The 21,679-nt window shown below is 55.9% G+C and overlaps 2 protein-coding genes across 3 annotated transcripts; one reads left to right on the top strand and one right to left on the bottom strand.

Annotated features, from left to right (window-relative positions):
• The first annotated feature begins 789 nt into the window (after nucleotides 1-789).
• PTBP1 (polypyrimidine tract binding protein 1) lies at nucleotides 790-14,628 on the top strand. Of its 2 annotated transcripts, XM_045830990.1 has the most exons (15): nucleotides 790-918; nucleotides 3,947-3,977; nucleotides 7,757-7,832; nucleotides 8,119-8,291; nucleotides 8,395-8,541; nucleotides 8,626-8,796; nucleotides 8,869-8,979; nucleotides 9,061-9,235; nucleotides 9,507-9,584; nucleotides 10,294-10,442; nucleotides 11,604-11,637; nucleotides 12,058-12,150; nucleotides 12,235-12,451; nucleotides 12,825-12,902; nucleotides 12,994-14,628. In XM_045830990.1, the coding sequence occupies exons 1-15, from the start codon at nucleotides 911-913 to the stop codon at nucleotides 13,124-13,126; spliced, it is 1,674 nt and encodes a 557-aa protein (XP_045686946.1). In that variant the 5' UTR covers nucleotides 790-910; the 3' UTR covers nucleotides 13,127-14,628. The 2 variants fall into 2 exon arrangements, with proteins under 2 accessions (XP_045686946.1, XP_045686947.1); XM_045830991.1 differs by lacking the exon at nucleotides 9,507-9,584.
• Nucleotides 14,629-15,101: 473 nt separating this feature from the next.
• On the bottom strand, nucleotides 15,102-20,527 carry PLPPR3 (phospholipid phosphatase related 3). Its single transcript, XM_045831278.1, is given in 9 exon segments — nucleotides 15,102-16,525; nucleotides 16,884-17,057; nucleotides 17,232-17,289; nucleotides 17,389-17,584; nucleotides 17,681-17,756; nucleotides 17,758-17,823; nucleotides 17,908-18,093; nucleotides 19,963-20,083; nucleotides 20,395-20,527. Coding segments are annotated over 8 exon segments (2,175 nt in total). The 5' UTR covers nucleotides 20,038-20,083; nucleotides 20,395-20,527; the 3' UTR covers nucleotides 15,102-15,181.
• Between the last annotated feature and the right edge of the window lie 1,152 nt (nucleotides 20,528-21,679).

The following is a 21,679-nucleotide window of genomic DNA, read 5'->3' as shown; positions in this document are numbered from 1 at the left end:
GATTCTGCTCTCTGCGCCCTGGACTCAGTTTATCCTTGTACAGGGCGGGCTATGTCCCGTGCGGGCCTCCTTCCTGGCCTCAGTTTCCTCAGGTGCAGGGTGGGCGGCATCCTCTCTGCACCCCTGGCCTCAGTTTCCCCATCCCTCCAGCCAGAGAGCAGACTGCACTTGGCCTTCACTGCGCTGAGACTAAGGACGGTCGGGCGCGATTCCTGACCACATCCAACCTGCAAGGTTGGTAGCCAGCAGTGGCAAGTGAGACCTGGGGCTTCTGGGACGCGTAAATGGCCTTTGCGCCCCCCCTCCCCCGCCCACCTGCTAAGGCCTCAATTTTAATTAGACTTTTCTACCACGCGCCCACAAGCAAGATGGAGCACCTGAGGTGTCCTGCCCGACTCAAAGATGGCGACACTCCACCCTGCTCTCACGCGCTAAGGAAACGACCCCTGCCCGTATGCAAGATGGCGGCAGCCCGGGGGAAGAACACTTCCCGCCGCCAGACTCGCCACGTACCCACTCTCAAGATGGCTTCTCCCGCAAAGCTCCACGCAGGAGAGCGGCTCGCTCACTGGCTCAGGCTTCGACACGTGCTCCCAGCTTTTCTCCCATCCCCCGATTCCACGGGCCATTTCCGCCTTGAGCCCTCACGGACAGCCATCTTCTCCAATGGTCGTCTGTCATTACCCTTGGCTCCACCCGTCGAGTGGCCTCCTAGCCATTGGGAGGCGCTGGCAGGGGCCCGCGGCGCTCTCCCCGCCCTCCCTGAGCAGCGGGAGCCAATGGGCAGAGCGCGCGAGGGACGTGTTCAGGCGTCTCCGCCATTTTGTGAGTCTATAACTCGGAGCCGTTGGGTCGGTTCCTGCTATTCCGGCGCCTCCACTCCGTCCCCTCCGGGTCTCCTCTGTGTGCAATGGACGGGTGAGTTGTGTTTGTACGCGCTTCCTGCGCCTTCCCCCCCTCACGTTTCACCTTTCTCTTGCCCCCGCCGGCGCCTCCTCGGAGCGATGGCCCGCCTGTTGCTCCGCCCCGGGCCCACAGGCTTCTTTGGGGTTCCTCCCTTCCTCCCAGGCGCGGGAAGAGACTGCCAGGGGTGCGAGGTGGTCCACATCTCCCAGCCAGGGTCAGCCAGGCCCAACCCTCCCCGCCCCTGTCCTTGTTTCCGGTTTTCTCGGGGCTCTTCCCGAAAGCACGCGGTGGCTGAACGTCCCTTCCCGTGGATCCCCACCCGCGCCACCTTTTGCGCGCCCCATGTGGCTTTTCCGGTTACCCGTACTCTCTTAGCACGCTCTGTGTGGCCCTTCCCGCTCCCCGTCCGGCCCCCACGCACGCGTGCGTAGTTTCTCGCATTCGCCTCAGGCTGTGGTGCGCGTGCGCGGCCTTTCCCGCCGCGCGGACTGTGCGTTCGGCCTCCCCCGCCCGCGGCGGTCCCGGGTGCGGCCGGGAGACGCCGCCCTCCTGCCCGGAAGGGCGCGGGCCCTCTCCTCCCCCGCCCGGCTCCTCCCTGGGCTTCCCACAAAGGACCGTCGGGGGTGTCGGGGAGGGGCCCGCGCGCCCCCTTTGTTCTCGCCAGCCCGGGGCTCCTTGTTTGGGAATTCTTTAAGCACAAGTTGCTCCACCCAAACCGTGGAGCTCCAGGCTCTAGATCCTGCGGAGCCACCCACGTGGGCCTGAACATCGGACCCTGAGCCTTCGAGCAGTTTAGAAGGCTGACTGGTCACATTAGAAGAGGGAAGGGGCCCTGGGTGCACATGTAATCAGTTCCTGGGCTTGTGCGTGTGCTCAGGACCAGAGAAATGGGAGGGGCAACGGTGAAGTAATCTTAGTGTATTGTGAGTTATTCTCTAGCCTTGAACAGATCTGAAGTTCCAAAGATTTTTTAACTTTAACACTGACATTTAAGGTCAAGGTATAAAACTATTTTGTTAGAGCCCTTTTTAGATGTTTCTGATATGGGGGGAAATGACAGAACCTGTTAAAAATGAAACTAAATAGTGCCTTTCCGTTTTGCGAGTTAGCCTAATTATTTTCGTTTCCCATTGACATGGGTAGGTTCTGTTTTTACAAAGTAAGCCTGAAGTGGGTTGGGGAGAGGTAGAAGGTAATATTATATGGGGGGGAGTAAATGGTGATGGAAGGAGACTTGATTTGGGGTGATAAACAATACAATGTACAGACGATGAATTGCAGAATTGCATGTCTGAAACTTACTGTTTATTAACCAGCATTACCCCAATAAATTCGATTACAAAAAATTAATCCAGAAGATTCTGAAGGCAGTTCTGATTGTTTTGATTTTGAAAGCCCTCCTTCCCTCAGTCTTCCCGGAGGGTCACCTCCTCTGCTTTGGGTTTGAAATGATAGGTTTCAGGCTGAATGAATTTAATTTAGCTTTTTTAGAAAAACTGGGTATGAAGAATGTGATCGTGGGTCCTTATGATCTCAGGTTCAGGTAGACCACCCAGAGAATCCCTTTCCAAACCAGTAGACCTGGGCTGTGGGTGCAAACAAGTGGGTACTTAGGCCCCCTGTGGGGAAATTTTGATGCAAAGTGGGGGAAAGCATTTTCTTAACTATCTGGTCCAGTCATCTGGTTTTGCTTCACTCAAGGACTGTTGGAGTGTTTCATTCCCCGTGTGTGGCTTGGGAGTCCAGTCCCATTTGCAACCTTTTGTGGATAGTGTGGTGTTACCTAGGCAGCCCCGCCAAGCCTTTTATTGGAAGGTTTGGGAACCTTTTTAAGAAGGGCCATTTTATGTAAAACTTTTCTGTGCCAGAGGGGCCCTCCCAGGGAGTAGGAAATAGTGAGTTGCCCTGGGTTGGCGGATAGGAAGCTGCAAGTTTTTCATTCTTTCAGTTTTTCTGGGAAGTTTTTGTTTGACTTCAGAAAGTTTTAAAATTTCTGTTAACACTAGTCCATAATGTTTTTTTATAGTGAAGGCCCTACAATAGAGGTAGTGGGTTAAAATGAGCTGGCGAGGAGTGCAGGTGGCAGGACTAGGGCTCAGCACTTGGGGTCAGGCTGTTTCTGGGGGTGGGGAGTGGGTTGGTGCCTTGAACTTGCCTCTCTGAGGGCAGGAACAAAGGGGTTATAGTGCAGGTAGCTGCCCCAGGGCCTTATGCCCATTCTGGAACCAGCCTTTCCATGGCTGGGTGAGGGGGCCATCTTTGTATGACATTCATGGTAGGCTCTGGTCACAGACCACTAATCCAGGTGACCTGGTAGGGGACGTTGGTGACTAAGTTCCTCTCCATGAGTCATTGAGGACCTTGTCAGCTTACATTTGCCATGTAGAAGCCTTCAGAGGGTTTTATGTTTGTGCTGAGAGCTAGTCTTCAGTTGAGGCCTGTAGGAACGTCTGTATCCACCTGAGCTGGGCCTCTGGCAGGGAGAAAGTCCAATCACAGGGAGCCAGGTTGATGAGTAACTTGTGTTAATTTAATCGGATTGTTTTATCTCTGCTGTCTCTTTTCTCTGAGGGAGCCTGCCTTTCTTTGAACAGAGTCCCCTTGTTGAGTTCCCCTCTCAACCCCCTGGAGCTCTGACCTCAGGGTCTTGTGAGTTGTCTTCTCACTGGTCTTCCTTCCATGCTTGAAAATGTTCTCCAAGCATTTCCAAGTTTTAGAAAGCAAACAACGCATTTTATCCTTTAACAACAAGCATCAAGTGTCCCTCCTGGGGCTTTGGAGGGGGGTGTCTTTGTCTAGGGTCCTGCTGGGAGGGAGGGGAGCTGGAGGACAATGATGGCTCCTTTTCAAGTTGAGATTAAATGGAAGACAGCTCACTTCCCTGCCCTAAGCTTACTAGTTATCTGAGGACTTAAATGGGGGGTGGGGGGGGGGCTTGTGCAGCCCAAGAAGGCCCATGCTGGCCAGCCTGTCCCCGGAGCCCTGGCAGCAGCTGATGTGGTACACCTGCTAATGTTCTTTTCTCTCTTTCTCTCTACAGCATTGTCCCAGACATAGCAGTTGGTACAAAGGTAGGCATTGCTGACTCTGCTACCCTGTTAGCTGGCGCGGCCTCTAATCTGGTGCTGCCCATGTGGGCCCCTTCCCTCCTGCTGCTGAGCTCTGGGACTTCCTTCTGACAGCAACTCTCCTGTGGTCTGTAGTTCGTGTGGGGTGGAGGGTTTGCAGGCCAGAAATTCTAAAGACATCTTTCCTTTGCCCTGTCTGCATCCAGTCCATTTCAGGCTATTTCAAGTAGTGTGGGTTGAGTGGTCCCTCAGTGGTAAATGCACCTTTGGTCTTAATTTGGGGTCCCTCCTCTCTGCCCTGGCAAGAGTCCTGGGATGTGTGGTTGTGGCTGAGAGGGTATCCACCCAGAGTGTTCTAAGTGTCCTTGGTTCAATATAGAAAAGGTCAAAACCTGATTGTACCCTAAGGAGTTTATAGGGTGGCTGGTGGTATAGCAGGGTAGAGAGGAGCTACTTTTGATGGCATTTCAGGGTTTGTTTTGTTTTTTGTTTTTTTGTTTGTTTTTTGTTTGTTTTAATTTACTTTTAGAGGGGAAAGAAACATCTGTGCGAGAGATGCATCCATCACTTGCCTCTCGCACGCCCCCAACTGGGGACTTGGCTCCACCACCCAGGCATGTGCCCTGACTGGGAATCAAACCAGAGATCTTTCGGTTCACAGGCCAGCCAGGGCCCATAGCATTTTTTGAGATAAAGGAAAACAGGTGCTGGATCCCCTTTATGTGCTGTTGTCAGTGCTTGGACATTTAAGCTATAGAAAGGGCAGAGCTGGCTGCTGCTGTTGCACAGGAAGGAGGGCCATGGTGGCCCTTCCCTCAGGTGAGGACCATGTCTTTGTGTGTGTCCCAGGAACGTGGCCTCCAGGAAGACCTGGGCTGACGGGGTTCTGTGTGCTGGCAGGGACTGGGTGCTGGGGAGTCCACTGCAGGTGGTTTGGTCAGTGGACCACGCTGTTGGGCCAGGTTTCAGTTTTTCCAGGTGGAGTCTTGTCTTCACATGCAGCCTGTCCTGATCTTCCTACAGATAAAACCTGTTTGTTCAGTGGCGGGAGGAGGGAGACTTTCATCTGAAGCATTTGTAACCATTGTAGAAAATGTCTGGCTTCCCATAACCCACCTGGTTTTGTCTGCTTGTAGCTGCAGCAGCTCTGCCCTGGACTGTCCTTGGAGTTGCCCCTCTGGCCAGTCCCAGGGGACCTCTGCTTCCAGAATCAGACCTACATGGGATGAACCCTTGAGGCTCTAGTGTACAGGGCTAAGGCCCTCTGCCAGCACAGCTTGGTACCTGTGTCCCAGCTCACCAGGAGGGCAGCACAGTTGGGTTCTGAGCACCACTGACCACCATTTCAGCTCTAGAGTAAACTGCCATAAGTTAGAGGAGTCCAGAGGTTAATGATGCTTAGCTATTGATTAAAAAGCAAAGGTTCCCCCTACATGCTGTTGGGAGCAGGCAGCACACAGCTTAGGCTTTTCCAGTAGATGCTTAACTGACTTTGGGGAAGGTGCCATGGGATCTTCCTAAGTACCTGCTTGGGGAGGGCACTGTCCACTGGGTGGCCTGTCCAGAAGCAGTTAGACTGTTCCCTTGGCCTTGCTTGGATCGTGTTCTTAGTGTGGCTATGCTTGCAGCCTGGCCCTGCTGTGCTCAAGTCACAGAGCCTTTGGGAAACCTCAGTACCTGGCCTGGCCCGGCCCATGTCCATTTAGGGTTCTGCCCTTGGAGTGTCTGCCCCAATTCTGCTTCTGAGCTGCTGGTCACTATGTGCATCTGAGTGTCCCTGTGCTTTGAAGTGAGGGGTGTTGCAGCTTAGCAGACCAGGCCTGTGTCCGGGGAGAGGAGGGCCTGGGGGAATGTGGATGGACAAGGGTTACAGTTTGCCCCACAGATGTTGTGGGAGTACCAGGCCATCTGCCATGGGAATGCCATTGAGAGCCAAGAATGCTACCCCTCAAATGACACTCTGCCTGGCACTGGTCAAAGACAGCAGTCAGGATGGCCCTTTTTAAGGTTGTTCAGCCAGCACATGGTGCTTGGCCCTTGTCCAACTCTGGGGGGGCATCTTTGAAATGGGGGCAAAGGCATGGGTCAGAGCTCCTAGTCCAGACACTGGGTGGGACTTACTTGTGGTGAGTGCATTCTGCCTCATGGCTTTGTCCCCACTGAGGTCTGTCCCTGCAGTGCTGAGCTTTGAATCACTGGGTGTCCACTCGGAAGAAAGCTCAGAATCATGGTAGGTGTAGAACATTTCACTTTCTATTAGATGTCAGCCCTCAGAGACCAGCAGTCTAACTGCATTTCTCTGCTCTGAGCACCCAGGGTTTTAGCAACTCCCATTCTAGGCCAAGCGCCTACGGCCCTGGGTCTGCACTGCAATTGTAAGCACCTGTCCATTGTGCAGCCCATGAAGCCTTGGGCGATGGGGAGCTAGGGGTGGCTCTTCAGGTGCTTGTGCAGCCGGGGGTCCTCAATGAGGGGACGTGCCCACAGAAGGGAGCCAGTGGTGGTGTCATTCCTGCTCCTTTTCCCAAAGGGCAGTTTGTAAACCTTGGCTCCTTTCAGGTCTCAACAACCACCCATGGCAGGGCAGGGGTTCTGAGGGTTTCCAAGGAACCTCAGTTTTTCTGGTGAAAGATGGCTGGCCACATGGCAACATCGCAAGCATGATGGTTGTGCTGGTTTGAGTAACAACTACTTGGCAGTTTGGAGGAAGGGCAAAGAAGGTGTCCTTGAGAGAAGGCAGTTTGAGGGAGAAGGGGTGCGGCTCTTAAGCTCTGAGAGCTGGAGGCCTGGGTGAGCTGGTCTTTCCTGTTCCTGCCACAGGCCTTAGGGGGGACTGAGGGCAGTGGGGGGGGGGTGACACCCTGCCCTGGTTCCCACTCTTCGTCCTTGTTCCTGTTGATGGAGCCCTGCTACAGCTGTGCCCCCCGCGTGCGCGCGCCCCCCCCCCCCCCACCAGGTCCTGGAGCCTGCAAGTTCCCGGTGTCCATGTTCCTGTTCCTAGCAGGGCAGTCCTGGGGTGGGGGCTGAGGCCTGCACCTCTTACTTGAGTACTGCGCAGTCTGATCCAGCTCACCCCTAGGGTAAAGCAGTCTTGTCGTTAAGCCTAACCCCACAGCAGGGTCAGTCTAATATGTCAGGGAGTTGACTCAATTAGATTGAGACTCAGGAGTAAACAAGTTGTTTCTGGAAAGAAAGAAAATAGGCAGGTCAGAAGTCACAGGAGCCTGTCCATCTGCAGACAGGCAGTTCAAGATCTGCCCTCGGCCCCCATTTTCTTGGTCACTTGGGTAGTCACTGGATAGTGTCGCAGACTCACAGAGAGGTAGTGTTTCTGGTCAGTGAGTGATGAGACTGTGGCTCAGGTGTCCTCACACAGCTAGAAAATAGGCCAAGCTCCTAAGGCCAAGGGAGTAGGTGCAGCATGACAAGGGGGCTTTGTTTTCAAGTTTGCGAGCAGTTTTGTGAGAATTGAAGACTGTTCAACAGTCTAAAGGTGGCTGGTTGGACCTACTGCCACTGAGGCACCTGACTTGAAGCCTGTCCACAGACCCAGGAAGGGTGTCCCCCAGAAGCTAGATATGGGAGTGACATGCAGGCCCCTGTCTTGGAAAAGCAGCTACATCTGGGGGTTTAGGAGGACCGTGAGGCCATCTCAAGGCGGGACAGGTACCGGGCAGACAGTCTCTTCCAGTCCAAGCAGCAGAGTATTCTGGGCGTAGAGGGGGTCTGCAGCCATGTGCCAGGCCACCTCCATCCCTGCTCCAGTGCACCCTCTCTTCCAGCGGGGATCGGACGAGCTCTTCTCTGCCTGCGTTACTAACGGACCCTTTATCATGAGCAGCAACTCGGCCTCCGCAGGTAACTGCTAACTACAGCCCTTAGTCCCTGCCACAGGGGCTCCCTGTCTGTGTCCAAGTATGCTCTGTGCTATGGGGACATCTAGGGTGTACTGACTTTGGCTGCAATCTTGAGCCCCACTTCACACATGGACACATTTACCTGGGAACTAGGGTTTGGGGGCAGGCCCAACCCAATGTGGGGATCAGTGTGGCCACATCATAGAGGAAGCTGGTTCTGAGAAGGGGGGATCTCTTGTGGGGGCCTGGGAGTTGCCCTGTGCAAGACAAACGACTCCTTTTTTCAGCAAATGGAAATGATAGCAAGAAGTTCAAAGGTGACAACAGAAGTGCAGGTGTGCCCTCCAGAGTGATTCACATCCGGAAGCTCCCCAGTGATGTTACTGAAGGCGAGGTCATTTCTCTGGGACTGCCCTTTGGGAAGGTCACCAATCTCTTGATGCTCAAAGGGAAAAACCAGGTGTGTGAGCCCATCCCAGCAATGGCTTTGGGCCTACTCTCAGGGTGGGGTGCAGGGCTTCTCTGTAGAGATCTGGGCCCCGCTCATGCCCTCACCCCACCAGGCCTTCATTGAGATGAACACAGAGGAGGCAGCCAACACCATGGTGAACTACTACACCTCCGTGACGCCTGTGCTTCGCGGCCAGCCCATCTACATCCAGTTCTCCAACCACAAGGAGCTTAAGACTGACAGCTCCCCCAACCAGGCAGTGCGTCACCCCCTCATCCGCTCTGGGGGCTGGGTCGGGGCCCTTGGTGTGGGCCTGGGGGACTGACAGCTGTTTCCCCTACAGCGGGCCCAGGCAGCCTTACACGCTGTGAACTCGGTTCAGTCGGGGAACCTGGCGCTAGCTGCCTCGGCCGCTGCTGTGGATGCCGGGATGGCAATGGCCGGCCAGAGTCCAGTGCTCAGGATCATTGTGGAGAACCTCTTTTACCCAGTCACCCTGGATGTGCTACACCAGGTGAGGTGGGATCTATGTGCCCCATCTTTCACCCAGGCTCTGGGCAGAGGTTGACTGTTCCTTTTTTGGTAGATCTTCTCCAAGTTTGGCACAGTTCTGAAAATCATCACTTTCACCAAGAACAACCAGTTCCAGGCACTGTTGCAGTATGCTGAACCTGTGAGCGCCCAACACGCCAAGCTGGTAAGTGGGTCCGGGGGATGCCTGCCTGCCTGCACGTCTCCCAGCACCAGGGCCCTCGCCACTCAAAATCTTTCCTTGCAGTCACTGGATGGGCAGAACATCTACAATGCCTGCTGCACGCTCCGCATTGACTTTTCCAAGCTTACCAGCCTCAATGTCAAGTACAACAATGACAAGAGCCGAGACTATACTCGTCCTGACTTGCCCTCTGGTGACAGCCAGCCTTCCCTGGACCAGACCATGGCTGCAGCCTTTGGTAAGATGCCTAGCGAGGTGCCCAGTACCACCATGTGCCGTGGTAGACCAGGACACATAGTTCAGTCTCTAAGTGCTCAGGCCCCAGGAGTCCCATGGTGCCTGCCCCGCGCCCAGGGAGGTTGGTGCCCATTACTCCTTACATGGCCGTGGCACCCAGCATAGGCGGACATTGGACCTGCCTGCTGGGTGTGGGGGTACACTGACGCGGCTCACTTGGCTCTGGTGGCGGAGGTTGTGGGTGCGATGGTTAGTGTCTCATTTGTTTCTAGGTGCACCTGGTATAATGTCAGCCTCTCCGTATGCAGGAGCTGGTTTCCCTCCCACCTTTGCCATTCCTCAAGCTGCAGGTACTCAAACACTTGGTCTTGGTCCCCACAGCCGACTGTGCATGCCCACACACCTTTCAGTAGCTCTGCCAACACGCGAGCTAACGGGCACAGTCACGGGGGGAGCCCATCTTCCTGGGCGCGGGCCTCTGGGTTCTGAGGAGCCTGGACAGGGTAGTTGTAGGACAGGGCCATGCAGAGAATACTCTAACCCCCCAGTCTCTGGTCTGATTCCTTTAAGCACTTCCCGGGCAAGGACGTGTACACACAGTGGTTGGAGGGCTGTGTCCCTAGTAGGTGAATTTAAGTGTCCTGGTAAGCAGAGCAGCATGAGCTGGGCAGGCACACCTGAGCATCCCTCCTGGGGGCTGGGCGCCCAACCACATGACAGTCACCATGTGACAGTCATGAGGTCTTGAGCCTGCTGTGTCCTGCCCGGCATGCCATCTGCATGGTGATGGGCACCTGCATGCACACAAGGCCAAGGCTCAGTTCTGCATCCATGGAGTTCTAGAGCTTTTGTGCTGTATGGGCGCATGTAGCCGGGTCCAAACCCAGTGCAATTTGCTGTGAGGAGGATGAAGGAGCCAGCAGGCCACTTGGCCAGGACAGGCAGAGTGCAGGCACCTTCTGTGTATCTCCTTTTGCATGAAGATGGGCAGGACTTTGCTCCTCTCTTGGTGGAAAGCAGGTGCTGCTGTTCATCTCCTTACTGCCTCTCTTTCTGCAGGCCTCTCTGTTCCCAATGTGCATGGGGCCCTGGCCCCTCTGGCCATCCCATCGGCGGCGGCAGCGGCAGCAGCAGCAGGCCGGATTGCCATCCCAGGCCTGGCAGGTGCTGGAAATTCTGTCCTGCTGGTCAGCAACCTCAACCCCGAGGTACGTGGCTCTTCCAGGCTGTTCCCAGTCCAGTAGGGGAGTTGTGCTCTCGGGTCCTAGTGCAAACTGCCAGCAGGCCACGCTCCTGTAACCCCCTGGAGCTCATTCACAGGCCAGTCCTTGTGCAGCCCCACTCTGCACTCGTTGCGTCTTCCCCTCCCTTCCCCCTGGGCTGGGATCTCCCCTAATGTCCTGGTTTAATTTCTAATTCCATAGTGTTCAGAGTTGAAATGTTTTTCAGTACATGAAAGTAATCATAAAATTTCAAGCCAAACATGCCTCTGTCTGAAGAGGTCTTTGGGCATTTCTGCTCAGGAGGGCCATGGTCTGCACTGCCCCCACAACTCAGAGTCGCAGTCCCTAGAACAGCCAACCTATAATTGTCTCCGGGCCAAGTTTGGCTCAGGGAGCTTGGGTGAGATCAAGGCTCAAAATATTTAACTCTTGAAAGATGGGATTAATGTTCAATTAGCGTTTCAGACTGTTTTCTCATCTATCTGACCACTCCTGTGATCTCTTGGCCTGGGGCGGCCGGTGCCTTGTCTGAGTTAGATGCTCTAGAAGCCTCACTAACAGACTCCACCCCTCGTGCTTGTGTGAGCGTTTATACTTTCCCCGCAGCAGTCAGCAGGAGACACAGGTTCCGGGGAACTGAGCCAAGCAAGGGGCTTGGTTGGAGCAGGGCGAGGCCGGAGGGGCAGCAGCGTCTCCTGCTCACTGTGCGGACAGGTGCTTTCCTGCCTGCTCCACGAGGTGGACCTGTGACTAGTAATGTGTGTAGATCTGACTGATGGAACACTGCGGATTTTCTTATGTATTTACTGACCTGTGTTTTTTGCTACTTTTTTTTCTTTTCTCCCCTTCCCCTTTCCCAATTTTTTTTCTGATCCGGAATTTCTTTGCCAACTGACTGCACGGTACTTCTGCTTCCTGTTGTTGCTTGAAACAAAACAAAACCATAAATAAATAAAAACAAAATTCCCCCTCAAACCCTGCTCTCCGGAAACCAACCTGCCCTTGAATATTAACATCCTGACAACTTCATCATCCATCAACCTGCACGCCTGCGGGGCTGCCTCCTCGTGGTGGACGATGGCAACTCGCCCCCTGACCTCTCCCTTTCCCTGTCCCTCCGCTGCCTTGCTCTGCTGTCCTCTAAAGAGAGTCACACCCCAAAGCCTCTTTATTCTTTTCGGTATGTTATCATTCACACTTTTATTATCTTGTTTTCATTTAATTGAGGTTATTTTTATGCCCTAAGATGTACTATGAGTTTGCATTTCTGCCTCGTTACTTGGTTTGCCTTCGGTTTTGTGTATTTATTTGGATTTCGTAGACACGCATGGTTCATTGCCCTGCATGCTCTCGCAGTTAAGCGTGTTGGTAGCATGTAAAGTGATGGCTCTTTGGCAATTGACCTTTTCTGGATTTTATGACTTCTTTGCTGAAGGTAGTCCTCCTGGTAACATCCCTGTGACTAGATGCAGGTTCCCAGAGGCAGAATAGCAAACCTTCGGGAAGAGCCAGCCCTGTGAGGGTGTGCGGGGTCACGGGGGCTGGTGGGGGAGGCGGCAGCAGATCCCAGGCTCAGGGCCCTGTCCCCGCGCTTTTGAAGGCGTGTATGGTGATGTGCAGCGGGTGAAGATTTTGTTCAACAAGAAGGAGAATGCCCTGGTACAGATGGCCGATGGGAGCCAAGCACAGCTGGGTAAGGGGTGATGGCCTGGGATGGGAGTGGGGGGCCAGACATGTGCCTGTGGGGCCTTGGGTCACACGGGTTTCACCTTTTCAGCCATGAGCCACCTCAATGGGCACAAGCTGCACGGGAAACCCGTGCGCATCACGCTGTCTAAGCACCAAAACGTGCAGCTGCCCCGTGAGGGCCAGGAAGACCAGGGCCTCACCAAGGACTACGGGAATTCACCCCTGCACCGCTTCAAGAAACCTGGCTCCAAGAACTTTCAGAACATCTTCCCACCCTCAGCTACCCTGCATCTTTCCAACATCCCGTAGGTGTCCCACGGGTGGGCAGGGTGGGGCCCTCCCTGAAACCCTAGGCTTTTGACAGGTTGTCTTGCTACAAGCTGCTTTTGTCCTTTCTGAACACTCCCAAAACAACTGAGGGAAGAGGTGTGATGGGTGGGGTTTTTTGTTTTGTGGGGGGGGGTTTGTTTGGCGTCATTTTTGGAAGCCAAATGGAATGTTTTCTGTGACTCTGGTAGACTTTGATACAATTATTCTTAAGTATCCTATGTCTGGGTCCCTAAAAGGGTGAACATCCCTCAGGTCTTCCTTCTCTCGAGAGTTGCCATCCTCAAGGGAGTAGCTGTAGCCTTGGTCTTCCTCGGAGGACCCATGGCTCAGGTCTCCCTCTCTCCACAGGCCTTCTGTATCCGAGGATGACCTGAAGATCCTCTTCTCCAGCAACGGTGGAGTTGTCAAAGGGTTCAAGTTCTTCCAGTGAGCACAAAACCCTCTCCCTACTTGTCCTCTCCTTCCTCCCCGCCTCCTCCCTTCCACCTCATGTCCTGTCCCTCTCCTGTCCCCACAGGAAGGACCGCAAGATGGCACTGATCCAGATGGGCTCCGTGGAGGAGGCCATCCAGGCTCTCATTGACCTGCACAACCATGACCTGGGCGAGAACCACCACCTGCGGGTGTCCTTCTCCAAGTCCACCATCTAGGCTCCCCCACCAAGGACCAGCCTGCCGGGCTGTCCCGGTGACAACTTCCATCATTCCAGAAAATAGCCACTTTAAAAGCAGCTGAAGTGACCTTAAAAGACCAGAGATTCTATTTTTTTAAAGAGAAATCAGTTTACCTGTTTTTAAAAAAATTAAATCTAATTCACCTTGCTCACCTTGGGGAGATGGGGTGCCAGCCTCAGGCTCTTGGTGACACATGGACATTATGCCTGCTCCTCCCTGGCCCCTTGCCTGTGCCTTCTGCAGCCTGCGGGGTGGGCAGTCCCAAACCTCCATTCCATTTTCTTGTGCCTTAAAACCCGCTGCTCTGGCAGGGCCTTCTTGCAGTAGCAAATGTGTAGAGGTTTGGGAACTGAGGGGCAAGGCTCCTGCAGGGATCATATCATGTGCCTGGCATGGGAGGAGGCTGCCAGCTGCAGGATCTGCCGAAAATCCCAGTTCTCCCAATATCCCGCTGATCTCATTTAATCAAGTGTGTGATTCTCCCCACCCCACCTCACCCCACTCCTGGCTTGAGGTGCCCCTCCTGGGCTAAGACCCCTGCCCTGAGGGTACATCCCTGCCGCCTCTTCAGCTTGGAGCTTTGTTTCATTGTAAAATCTATTGTGCTTTGATGCAGTTGCAGACGTCTGTGCCTAGCAATATTTCCAGTTGACCAAATATTCTAATCTTCATTTATATGCAAAAGACATAGTTTTAAGTAACCTTTTATATAGCAAGATGATAAAAAATGGTATGAGTGTAATCTAAATTTCCTGCTTATATGACCTTGTATACTGTACTCTTATTTTATTCCTTGTAATTAAGTTGCAGGGCAGGATCTAGTTTCCAGGGCAGACGCAGTGGGGGCCACCAAGGAGCCAGGCTCTTCTAGCGAGCCCAGGCCCGAGACCTCCAGACGCCTTACACCTAACCTGTCCTCTGGCTGGGAGGACAAGGGCTCTTAAACTTTCAGGGTTTCTAATATCCTGCAAATTTTGGACCAAAGTTGTTTTTTGTCTGCCTCTAACGCTGGGGCCCCTTAAGGTGGGACAACAGCTGTTGAGTCTTAACTGTCTCCTTTACCTTGTGTAGTCCTGCACTCACGTGTCCAAGGGGCTTTCCTGTGCGCAGACCTCGTGCTGGCCGGCCCCTCTTCTCGGGGCCTGGACCCCTGAGTGTTCGTGTTGGGGTAGGGACAAGGGTTTAAATATTTATAATTTTTTATACCAGTTGTAAGGCATGAGGGGCAGAAAATGCAGGGGTGTTTTTTTTTTATGGTGACACAAATGTATATTTTGATACCAGCAATTACAGGCTCAGTATTGTAATGTGGAGCATGGCACATTCCACTGCCTGCCTGACGGCTTGTAATGTGGAGAGAACTGAATTAAAGCGATTTTATAACAACTCTTGCCTTTTCTGCAGGCTCTCTGTTCACATTGTGGAAGGCAGTCTGGGCAGTCTGTACTGGACTTTGAATAAATTCTCTGTATCCTGCACTCATTTCCCTCTTTTTTGGGCCTGCTTGTCTTCACTGCTGTTCTTCTGTGTGAATTCAGACATTTTTGCTCTTCCCCCTGCCCCCAACTTAGGACAAGGAAGATTGGAGGGGTTATCCATGGGTGGGACTTGACATCCAGGTCTGCAGTCCTGTGACCCCTGCTCAGGAGTCCCCCTTGTTCCTGTAGGGTGGCCTCTGGGGAATCTGCACCTGTGTCTGATAGGGCAACTTTCTGGGTTCTGCAGACCAGATAGAACTTTGCGGCTCAGCCCTCTGGCACACTGGATATCACCCATTGTCCTGTTCCTCAGTGGCTTCCCACCATAAAGGGCCAGGCCCCCCTCAAACACCATCTGAGATCACCGGCCCAGGAACCTGGGGCCCCTGTGAGTGGTCAGGCCTGCCTGCATTGGAAGAACCATTGACCAGAACTACGGAGCCAGGATTCCAATAATGTTTTATTATCTGATCACAAAACACCTGCTCAGTCCTTGATCCCCTTGTTCCCCCATGCTGTTTATCCCACCCCAGCCCACTGAGCCCTTGGGTGCTCAGTCCTTGAACCTGCGGGCTGCCTGCATTTTGTGGTAGTAGCTTTCAGCCTCTGACTCACAGGAGGCATCCCGCTCGCTCAGCGCTAGGCCAGCAGCTTTGCGCCTCAGCGTTGACTCCCTGCTGGCTGGCCCCAGAGCCCCGTCGCTCACGCCCAGTGGGGGCAGCCCCTCACCTGTAGCCAGGTTGACCGTGGCCACAGCACCAAATCTTGGCTCCTCCTGGTCTACATCACTGACGGATGAGCCAGGGGACACACCCAGTGGCTTGGGCCCACCACGAAAGCCATGAGCCAGATCCCCTAGCTCATAGCTACCCTCACCCTCTGACCCCTTGGTCCCAGCAGCCTTCCACTCCCAGGGCCCGTTACCAGCAGACAGGTGGACCACAGGGTGGTGGGGTGCATGAGCGTCAATGGTGACAATGCTGGCCGAGTCGCGGTCTGATGGTGACCGGTACTGTGAGGAGTCAGAACTGGAGCTGGAGGACAGCGCAGTCTCTGCCACCTTGGAGCCAGGTCCACCTGGCGCTTTGGACATGGCAATCACCTGCAGCAGCCGGGGCGGGTTGGCAATGCGGGGCTGGGTGGAGGCTGTGGCCACAGCAGCCCCACTCTTCTCAGCCATCATGAGCCACTTGGCCCGCACAGCCACACTGCCTTTGGGGGACAGGCCAGCTGCCGCCTGTACCCCCTCCTCAGGGATGTGCACCAGTGGCTGTGGCCCAGCTCTCGGTGGGAGAATGACCCGAGGCCCGAGGCCTGGCCTGGCCTGGACTGTGGGGTAGAGCGAGGGTGGGGCTGGGCCCTCTTCCTCCCCCTCCTCTTCCTCTTCTTCCTCCTCCTCTTCCTCCTCTGCCATGGGCTCTTCAGGCACCAGCATGTGCCCCAGGCTGGCCTCATCAGGCAGCCCCAGGCCACGGCCCTCCAGCGACTTCTGCTTCCACTCGCTGATGAGCTGCTTAGAACGGGAGGCATCGAGTGGCACGTGGATGGTCATGTGGCGGCGGGCAGGGTCATCGAGTGAGGGCGTGCTGACTCGGGGCAGTGTGTGGCTGAAAGTCACCATGTTCTCCTTGCCCATGGGGCTGCGTGGGGCCAGCAGGTCCACGTCCACACTGGCCCGCTTCAGGCTGCCCAGTGAGGTCTTTTCTCGGGCCACAGGCCCAGGCCCGCCCTCCAGCCGCCCTGGAGGGCCCAGCTCATCGGTGCTCACGGACTTGTTCTGCTGGTACACCGAGTCGTGGCCCCTCTGGGTCAAGGCCCGCAGTGCATCCTTGGCGGGTGTTGGGGCTGTGGGCTTCTCTGTGGGCGGGGCCTGGAAGTTGCCCACCGCGTGGCAGGCCTGGGGGTGAAATGCAGGCTGGCTGTGAAGCCGGAGGCCGGAGATCAGAGTCCCCACCAGGCAAAGACTTGGGGGTCTGAGGGGAGGCCTGGCCTTCAATGGGAAAAGTCTGTCTTTCCCCAGTGGGGCAAATTCTCACCTCTGGTCACTCACACTCTGCCCAATGGGCAGGTATGAGCCCTTGAGATTCTGATTCCAGCATTCCAAGAGACTTGTCAGAGTCCCCCAGGGCAGGGGCAGGCCTTGCTGCCTGTGCCTCTCCCACTCAGACATCCCCCACAGGGGCTAGAAGCCCCCTTCAGACCTCCCGCTCCAGGACCAGCCTAATGGCCACCAGACTCCCTGGGCAAACCCTCACCAGGTAGGCGGCGATGCCGGCACCGATGAGGAAGCCGGCGTAGACGTCCACAGGGTGGCTGCGGTACTGCGTGATCTGAGTGAGCCCGCAGACGCCCGCGGCGATGGCAAAGGCGAACACCAGGCTGGGTTTGAGCAGCTTGGTGGTGTCGGAGATGACAGAGTTGAAGTACATCTGGGGGCAGTGCGGCGATCAGGGTGGTGGCAAAGGGGGGCAGGGGGAGAGAAAGAGAGGGCCTAGGGAGGGCAGGGCCAGGGCAGCTGGGGCAGATGTGGGTGGGGCAAGAGTGGTGTCGGGTAGGAGAGGTCGGGGCGGGTCAGGGTGGGCAAGGCCTGAGCCGGGACTCACCGACACGTAGACTGCAGCGAAGGCCGACAGCGTGGCGTGCTGGGATGGGAAGGTCTTCCTGTAGGAGGTGTCTGAGTAAGCCCCGCTGTATCCCAAAAAATCCCTCTGTGCCTCAGTTTCCCCACACTAAATGGGAAAGGGGTTGGGGCCGGCTCACCTTGCAGACAGGATAGCGTGGGTGTCGTGGCCAGAGCAGATATCCTGCGTGATGTAGGGGTTAGCCTCGCACGAGGTGCCCAGCAGTGTGTAATTGGGCTTGCAGACAGTCAGGAAGAAGGGCGCGTGGTAGCCTGTGGCCAGCTGGATGACGTCTGTCACCAGGGCCGTGGCACACAGGCCGAACACGTGGACGCCTGAGGGTGAAAGGATCAGGGACTGTGCGGGAGCTGGGGGCCGAACCTGCCCAGTCCCGGGTGTGAATGGAGGGTTGGGTGTGTTCAGTGACTCACCCACAAAGCGCACCGTGCGCCGCAGGAAGGAGTTGAAGTTGCAGCCGCCAGCGTTGATGCTGCCCTCAGCTCCCGCCTGGGCCACCTCCACGACCCCACAGCCGAGACTGCAGACAGTACAGCATGCCCTCGCCCATCATGATCTGCCGACAGGGGGTTGCTCAGCTGGATCCTGGCCGGGGGTACCCACAGGGTGACCGAGACCCTTTGGGGACGCTGGGACTCACCGAGGCCGCAGGGGCAGCGAAGGCCAAGCTGAGCAGCATGAGCAGCGGGATGAGCTCCTCGTTGGTCTCCACATAGGGCATGGACAGCGTGCGGTCATAACATTGGAAACCTACCTTGGCAGGCTTGAAGAGGTCCGTCAGCTCCAGAAAGTACAGGGACACGATGGAGGATGCCACAATGGGCAGCTGCAGAGAGATGGCTGGCCAGTCACACCTACTCACTGACTCACCTGTCTGTGAATTCAGTCCCATCCACTGGGCCCCCCACCCATCCACCTGTCCATGCTTCAGTTCACCCGATGGTCAGCTCATCCATCATGTAGTGGCTAACCCACCACTCATTGTACAGCGTCCACTGTCCATCCCTTCATCGTAGCTATTCTTGCACTCATGAACTCATTCATAAATCCATGGATTTACCCATCCCTCCATCCACCCATGTTTCCTTCTTTTCATGCATCATCCACCTACCCCCCCAATTCATTCACCCATTTCTTCCTTCCAGCCCCCTTTGCCATGTTGAACAACTTAGATGTTCCTACCTCTGGAATTTTTCTCTTAAGGATGGATGGATGCCCTCAGACACTCCCTCTGGTGCTCAGCCCTCCTCAGAAGGGCCCTCCCTGGCCACCCATCTCTCCACCCCTTGTACTAGTTTATTTCCTCTGGGCCCCCAAAACCTATGTGCCAACCTGCCCCTCAGCCAAAAGAACATAGACATCTGGCCATGGCAGGCGCTGAATGAATGAACAAATGAACTCACTGAGTTGCTAATTCATGCAGCTGTCCTCTGCACACCCTTGTCATGTGGCCCCTGACACACACACAAGCTGGGCACTATAGCATACATGATGGTCCCATATGCTCATGCCACCCGTGAGGTGCAGAAAGAAAGACTGAGGCTGGGAAAGCTGAGCTGTTCTCGATCACATCACACAAGCATGGTGCCCAGAATATCGCTCACTCATTTATTTACGCAAGCCTCAAACAGCCATTGAGCACAGATTCTGGCAGAATCTTCTGAGGAAGCAAACTCCCCTAGCATCCTAGGGGACGCTATGCCTTTGTCTTAGGGTCTCAAGTTCAAATAGCCACAGGGGACAGACAGTGGTGGCACCATGGGGGGTAGAGGGGGGGTAGAGGGTAGAGCGTATGCAAGTGCCTAAGGGGAGCTGCCTTGAGAAGCTCCCACCTCCATCTCACAGATGAGGAAACAAGCACAGAGGAAGCCCAAGAGAAACTTCCACCTTAACACCTGCCTTGTATGGCACATTAAAAGAGGCCGCAGCTATCCATCTGCCCATGGAGAGGGGGACAGAGTGGGACAGATGCCCCAAGCCCCATGGCTAGGGCCAGGACAGAGGGAGGGACCAGGCTGGGGGCTCTTAGAGGGGAAATGCCCAAATGGGGTTCGTAAGAGCAGGTCTCGTGACCAAGGAGCATTTCGAGTGCCAGTTGGCATGTCAAGTTGGGGAGATTTTGGCTACGGGGAGACTAAAGTCAGTGCCAAGCCTCCAAAAATGGACAAAGGTCACCTTGTGTCATCATCAGCACTTCTAAGTGCCAGGTGGTTGCACTTCCTATCTTTTACTTTTTGAACACTCACTCAGCCCTCACTGTGTGCCCAGCCTGTAGCGGAAATGCACCAGTGCCCGAGATCAGCACGCCAGGGATGTCAGCTCAGATCCTCAGGCTCTAGAGCCCGAGCGCCGGAGGAAGACACAGCACCCTCACTAACTGCAGCACCCTTATGATCCCCAGCACCTTGCTCCAGCCCCCTCCAGGCGAGCTACTGGCCCAAGCCCCAGGCTGAAGGTCCTACCTCCCAGCATTTGCCCAGGCTTTTCAGGAAGCCCAGAACACCCTTTTGCCCTTTGAACTTCTCTGGCAGAGCCCAGCTCCTCGGATCCCCACCCGCAGGCACCCTAGCTGTGTCCCTACCTAAGGGTGACCCGAGTGGTGCCACCTCTGTACCTCAGCATGGGAGTCCCCAGGGCTGGTGGAACTGAGACCTCCACCAGGCCCTGCCAGGGCGACCCCCCACCACACACTCACCTCCACGAAGTAGAAGCAGGGCAGAAGCGTCATGCTGTCCTTTGGGCTTTTATTCTTCTCCTTGGTCGAGATCATGGTGTCGCGGGTGCCCCAGGCCGTGGTTGGAGGAGAAAAAGCTGCGCTGGAGGAGGGAGGGGAGGCGCAGACTGAGTCCGGGAACCAGGGACCGGGCAGCGACGGGGGAGGGGCGGGCAAGGATGCGCAGGAGCCCCCCAGGGAAACTGAGGCCAGGGAAGAGGGGTGTCCCTGCGGCCTTCTCCCCACACCGTGGCCCTGACAATCGGCTACTGACACCCCCACACCAAGGATGAAGGTCGGGCAAAGAGGGCGGGGCCAGCCTGGTTGAGGGGTCTCAATCCGGGGCTGTCCCCGGCACCGGGGAAGGGGCCTCCCGGTCAACGAGGGTCGGGGCCTGGCTCGCAGGCCCCTCACCTGGCGCACGGGTGCTCGGAGGGCGGAGCTGGCGGCCGCGCCGGCTCGGCGGAGCGCGGAGCACAAAGCACAGCCCCTCCCCTGCAGGGGCGGAGGGGAGATGGGAGAGAGGGGCGGAGGGCAGATGGGAGGGGTAGGCCGAGAGGACACCGCCCGGCTCCGAGACCCCGCACCCGCGGCTGCCTAGCTGCGGCGCGAGGGGCGGGGGCTCTTTGTCTTGGAGCGTTGGAAGCGTCGCGCGCGTCGATGTCCTGGCCAGGCCCCGGGCGTGTGGTCCCCGCCTCCTGGACTCCCTCCTGCTCTGTCTCTGGGTCGCAGGGGTCCCTGTGCTTCGCAAGCTAAGGTCGGGGTCTGCAGTCTCCTCCCCTCCAAGGGTAGGCCTCGGGAGTCCCATCGATGCTGGGTCCGGGGGCGAGGGTCTGGGTTCCTGGGTCTCTGGCTATCTCTGTGTCTCTCCTGTCTCTGACGCCCCCAACCCCGCGTCTCTACCCACCCTCCCAGGTGCCCGCCGCTCGCCCGCATGTGTTTCCATGGCGAGCTTCCTGGGCACCGAGTGATCAGGACACAAAGAAGACGGGCGGAGGGCTTGCCCTCCCCCGAACCGGGCCTCTCTCCACCCCGCCCACCTTCGCCCCTGCGCCTGGCGCGGTCCACCCTCAGATCTGCCGGTCCAGCCCTTTAGCCAAGCCCACCGCCGCCCAGGTATAATGGCCCTGCAGCCCCGGGATTCGGGGGACGGCGGGTAGAGCTCTCGTGGTTAATTTTTTGGTGCGCAGTCAGGCAGCTTTTGCTGTTTGTAGTCCTCTCCTCTTTACCACACACAGCCCTGTGGGGTGGGGGCTGGCTGAGCCCTCATTTACAAACAGGGAAACTGAGGCCCGGGGAACTAAAAAGTCACTGGTCAAGGTCACCAGACCCCCCAAACGGACAGGATATTATTCAGTTCATTTATTCACTATCACTTGAGCACCAACTGTATCCTGAACTGAGGACCCCCAGTAACTAGGACAGACGCAGACACTCAGCTCTGTACTTAAGTGTTGGGGGTGAGGGCTGCATGATTGGCCTCTTCTCTGGCCTTTATTCCTGGTCAGCTGTTCACACTCCACCAAGGCTGCCCAGTGAGACCAGGGAAAAGGGGTGTCCCTGCTGCAGACCCTGTCTGTCACACCTCCCTAGGCCTGGTGGTGGACTGGCCTCAGTTCTCCTAGACTGCCTGTGGGAATCTACTCTTGAAAGGTGACTACAGTCAGCCCTTGAGAGGCAGAAGGAAGAGTGGAAGAGA

This window comes from Phyllostomus hastatus, unplaced genomic scaffold (genome assembly GCF_019186645.2).
Source record: "Phyllostomus hastatus isolate PE091 unplaced genomic scaffold, TTU_PhHast_1.1 phas_contig_159, whole genome shotgun sequence".
Lineage (NCBI taxonomy): Eukaryota > Metazoa > Chordata > Mammalia > Chiroptera > Phyllostomidae > Phyllostomus > Phyllostomus hastatus.
The sequence above is the reverse complement of the archived record's forward strand: the minus strand, read 5'-3'. Positions and strand labels throughout refer to the sequence as shown.

Coding starts and splice junctions, on each gene's coding strand:
- PTBP1 (XM_045830990.1), top strand. Junction 9,236..9,506: donor GACCATGGCTGCAGCCTTTG/GTAAGATGCCTA, acceptor ATTTGTTTCTAG/GTGCACCTGGTATAATGTCA. Junction 12,903..12,993: donor AAAGGGTTCAAGTTCTTCCA/GTGAGCACAAAA, acceptor CTGTCCCCACAG/GAAGGACCGCAAGATGGCAC.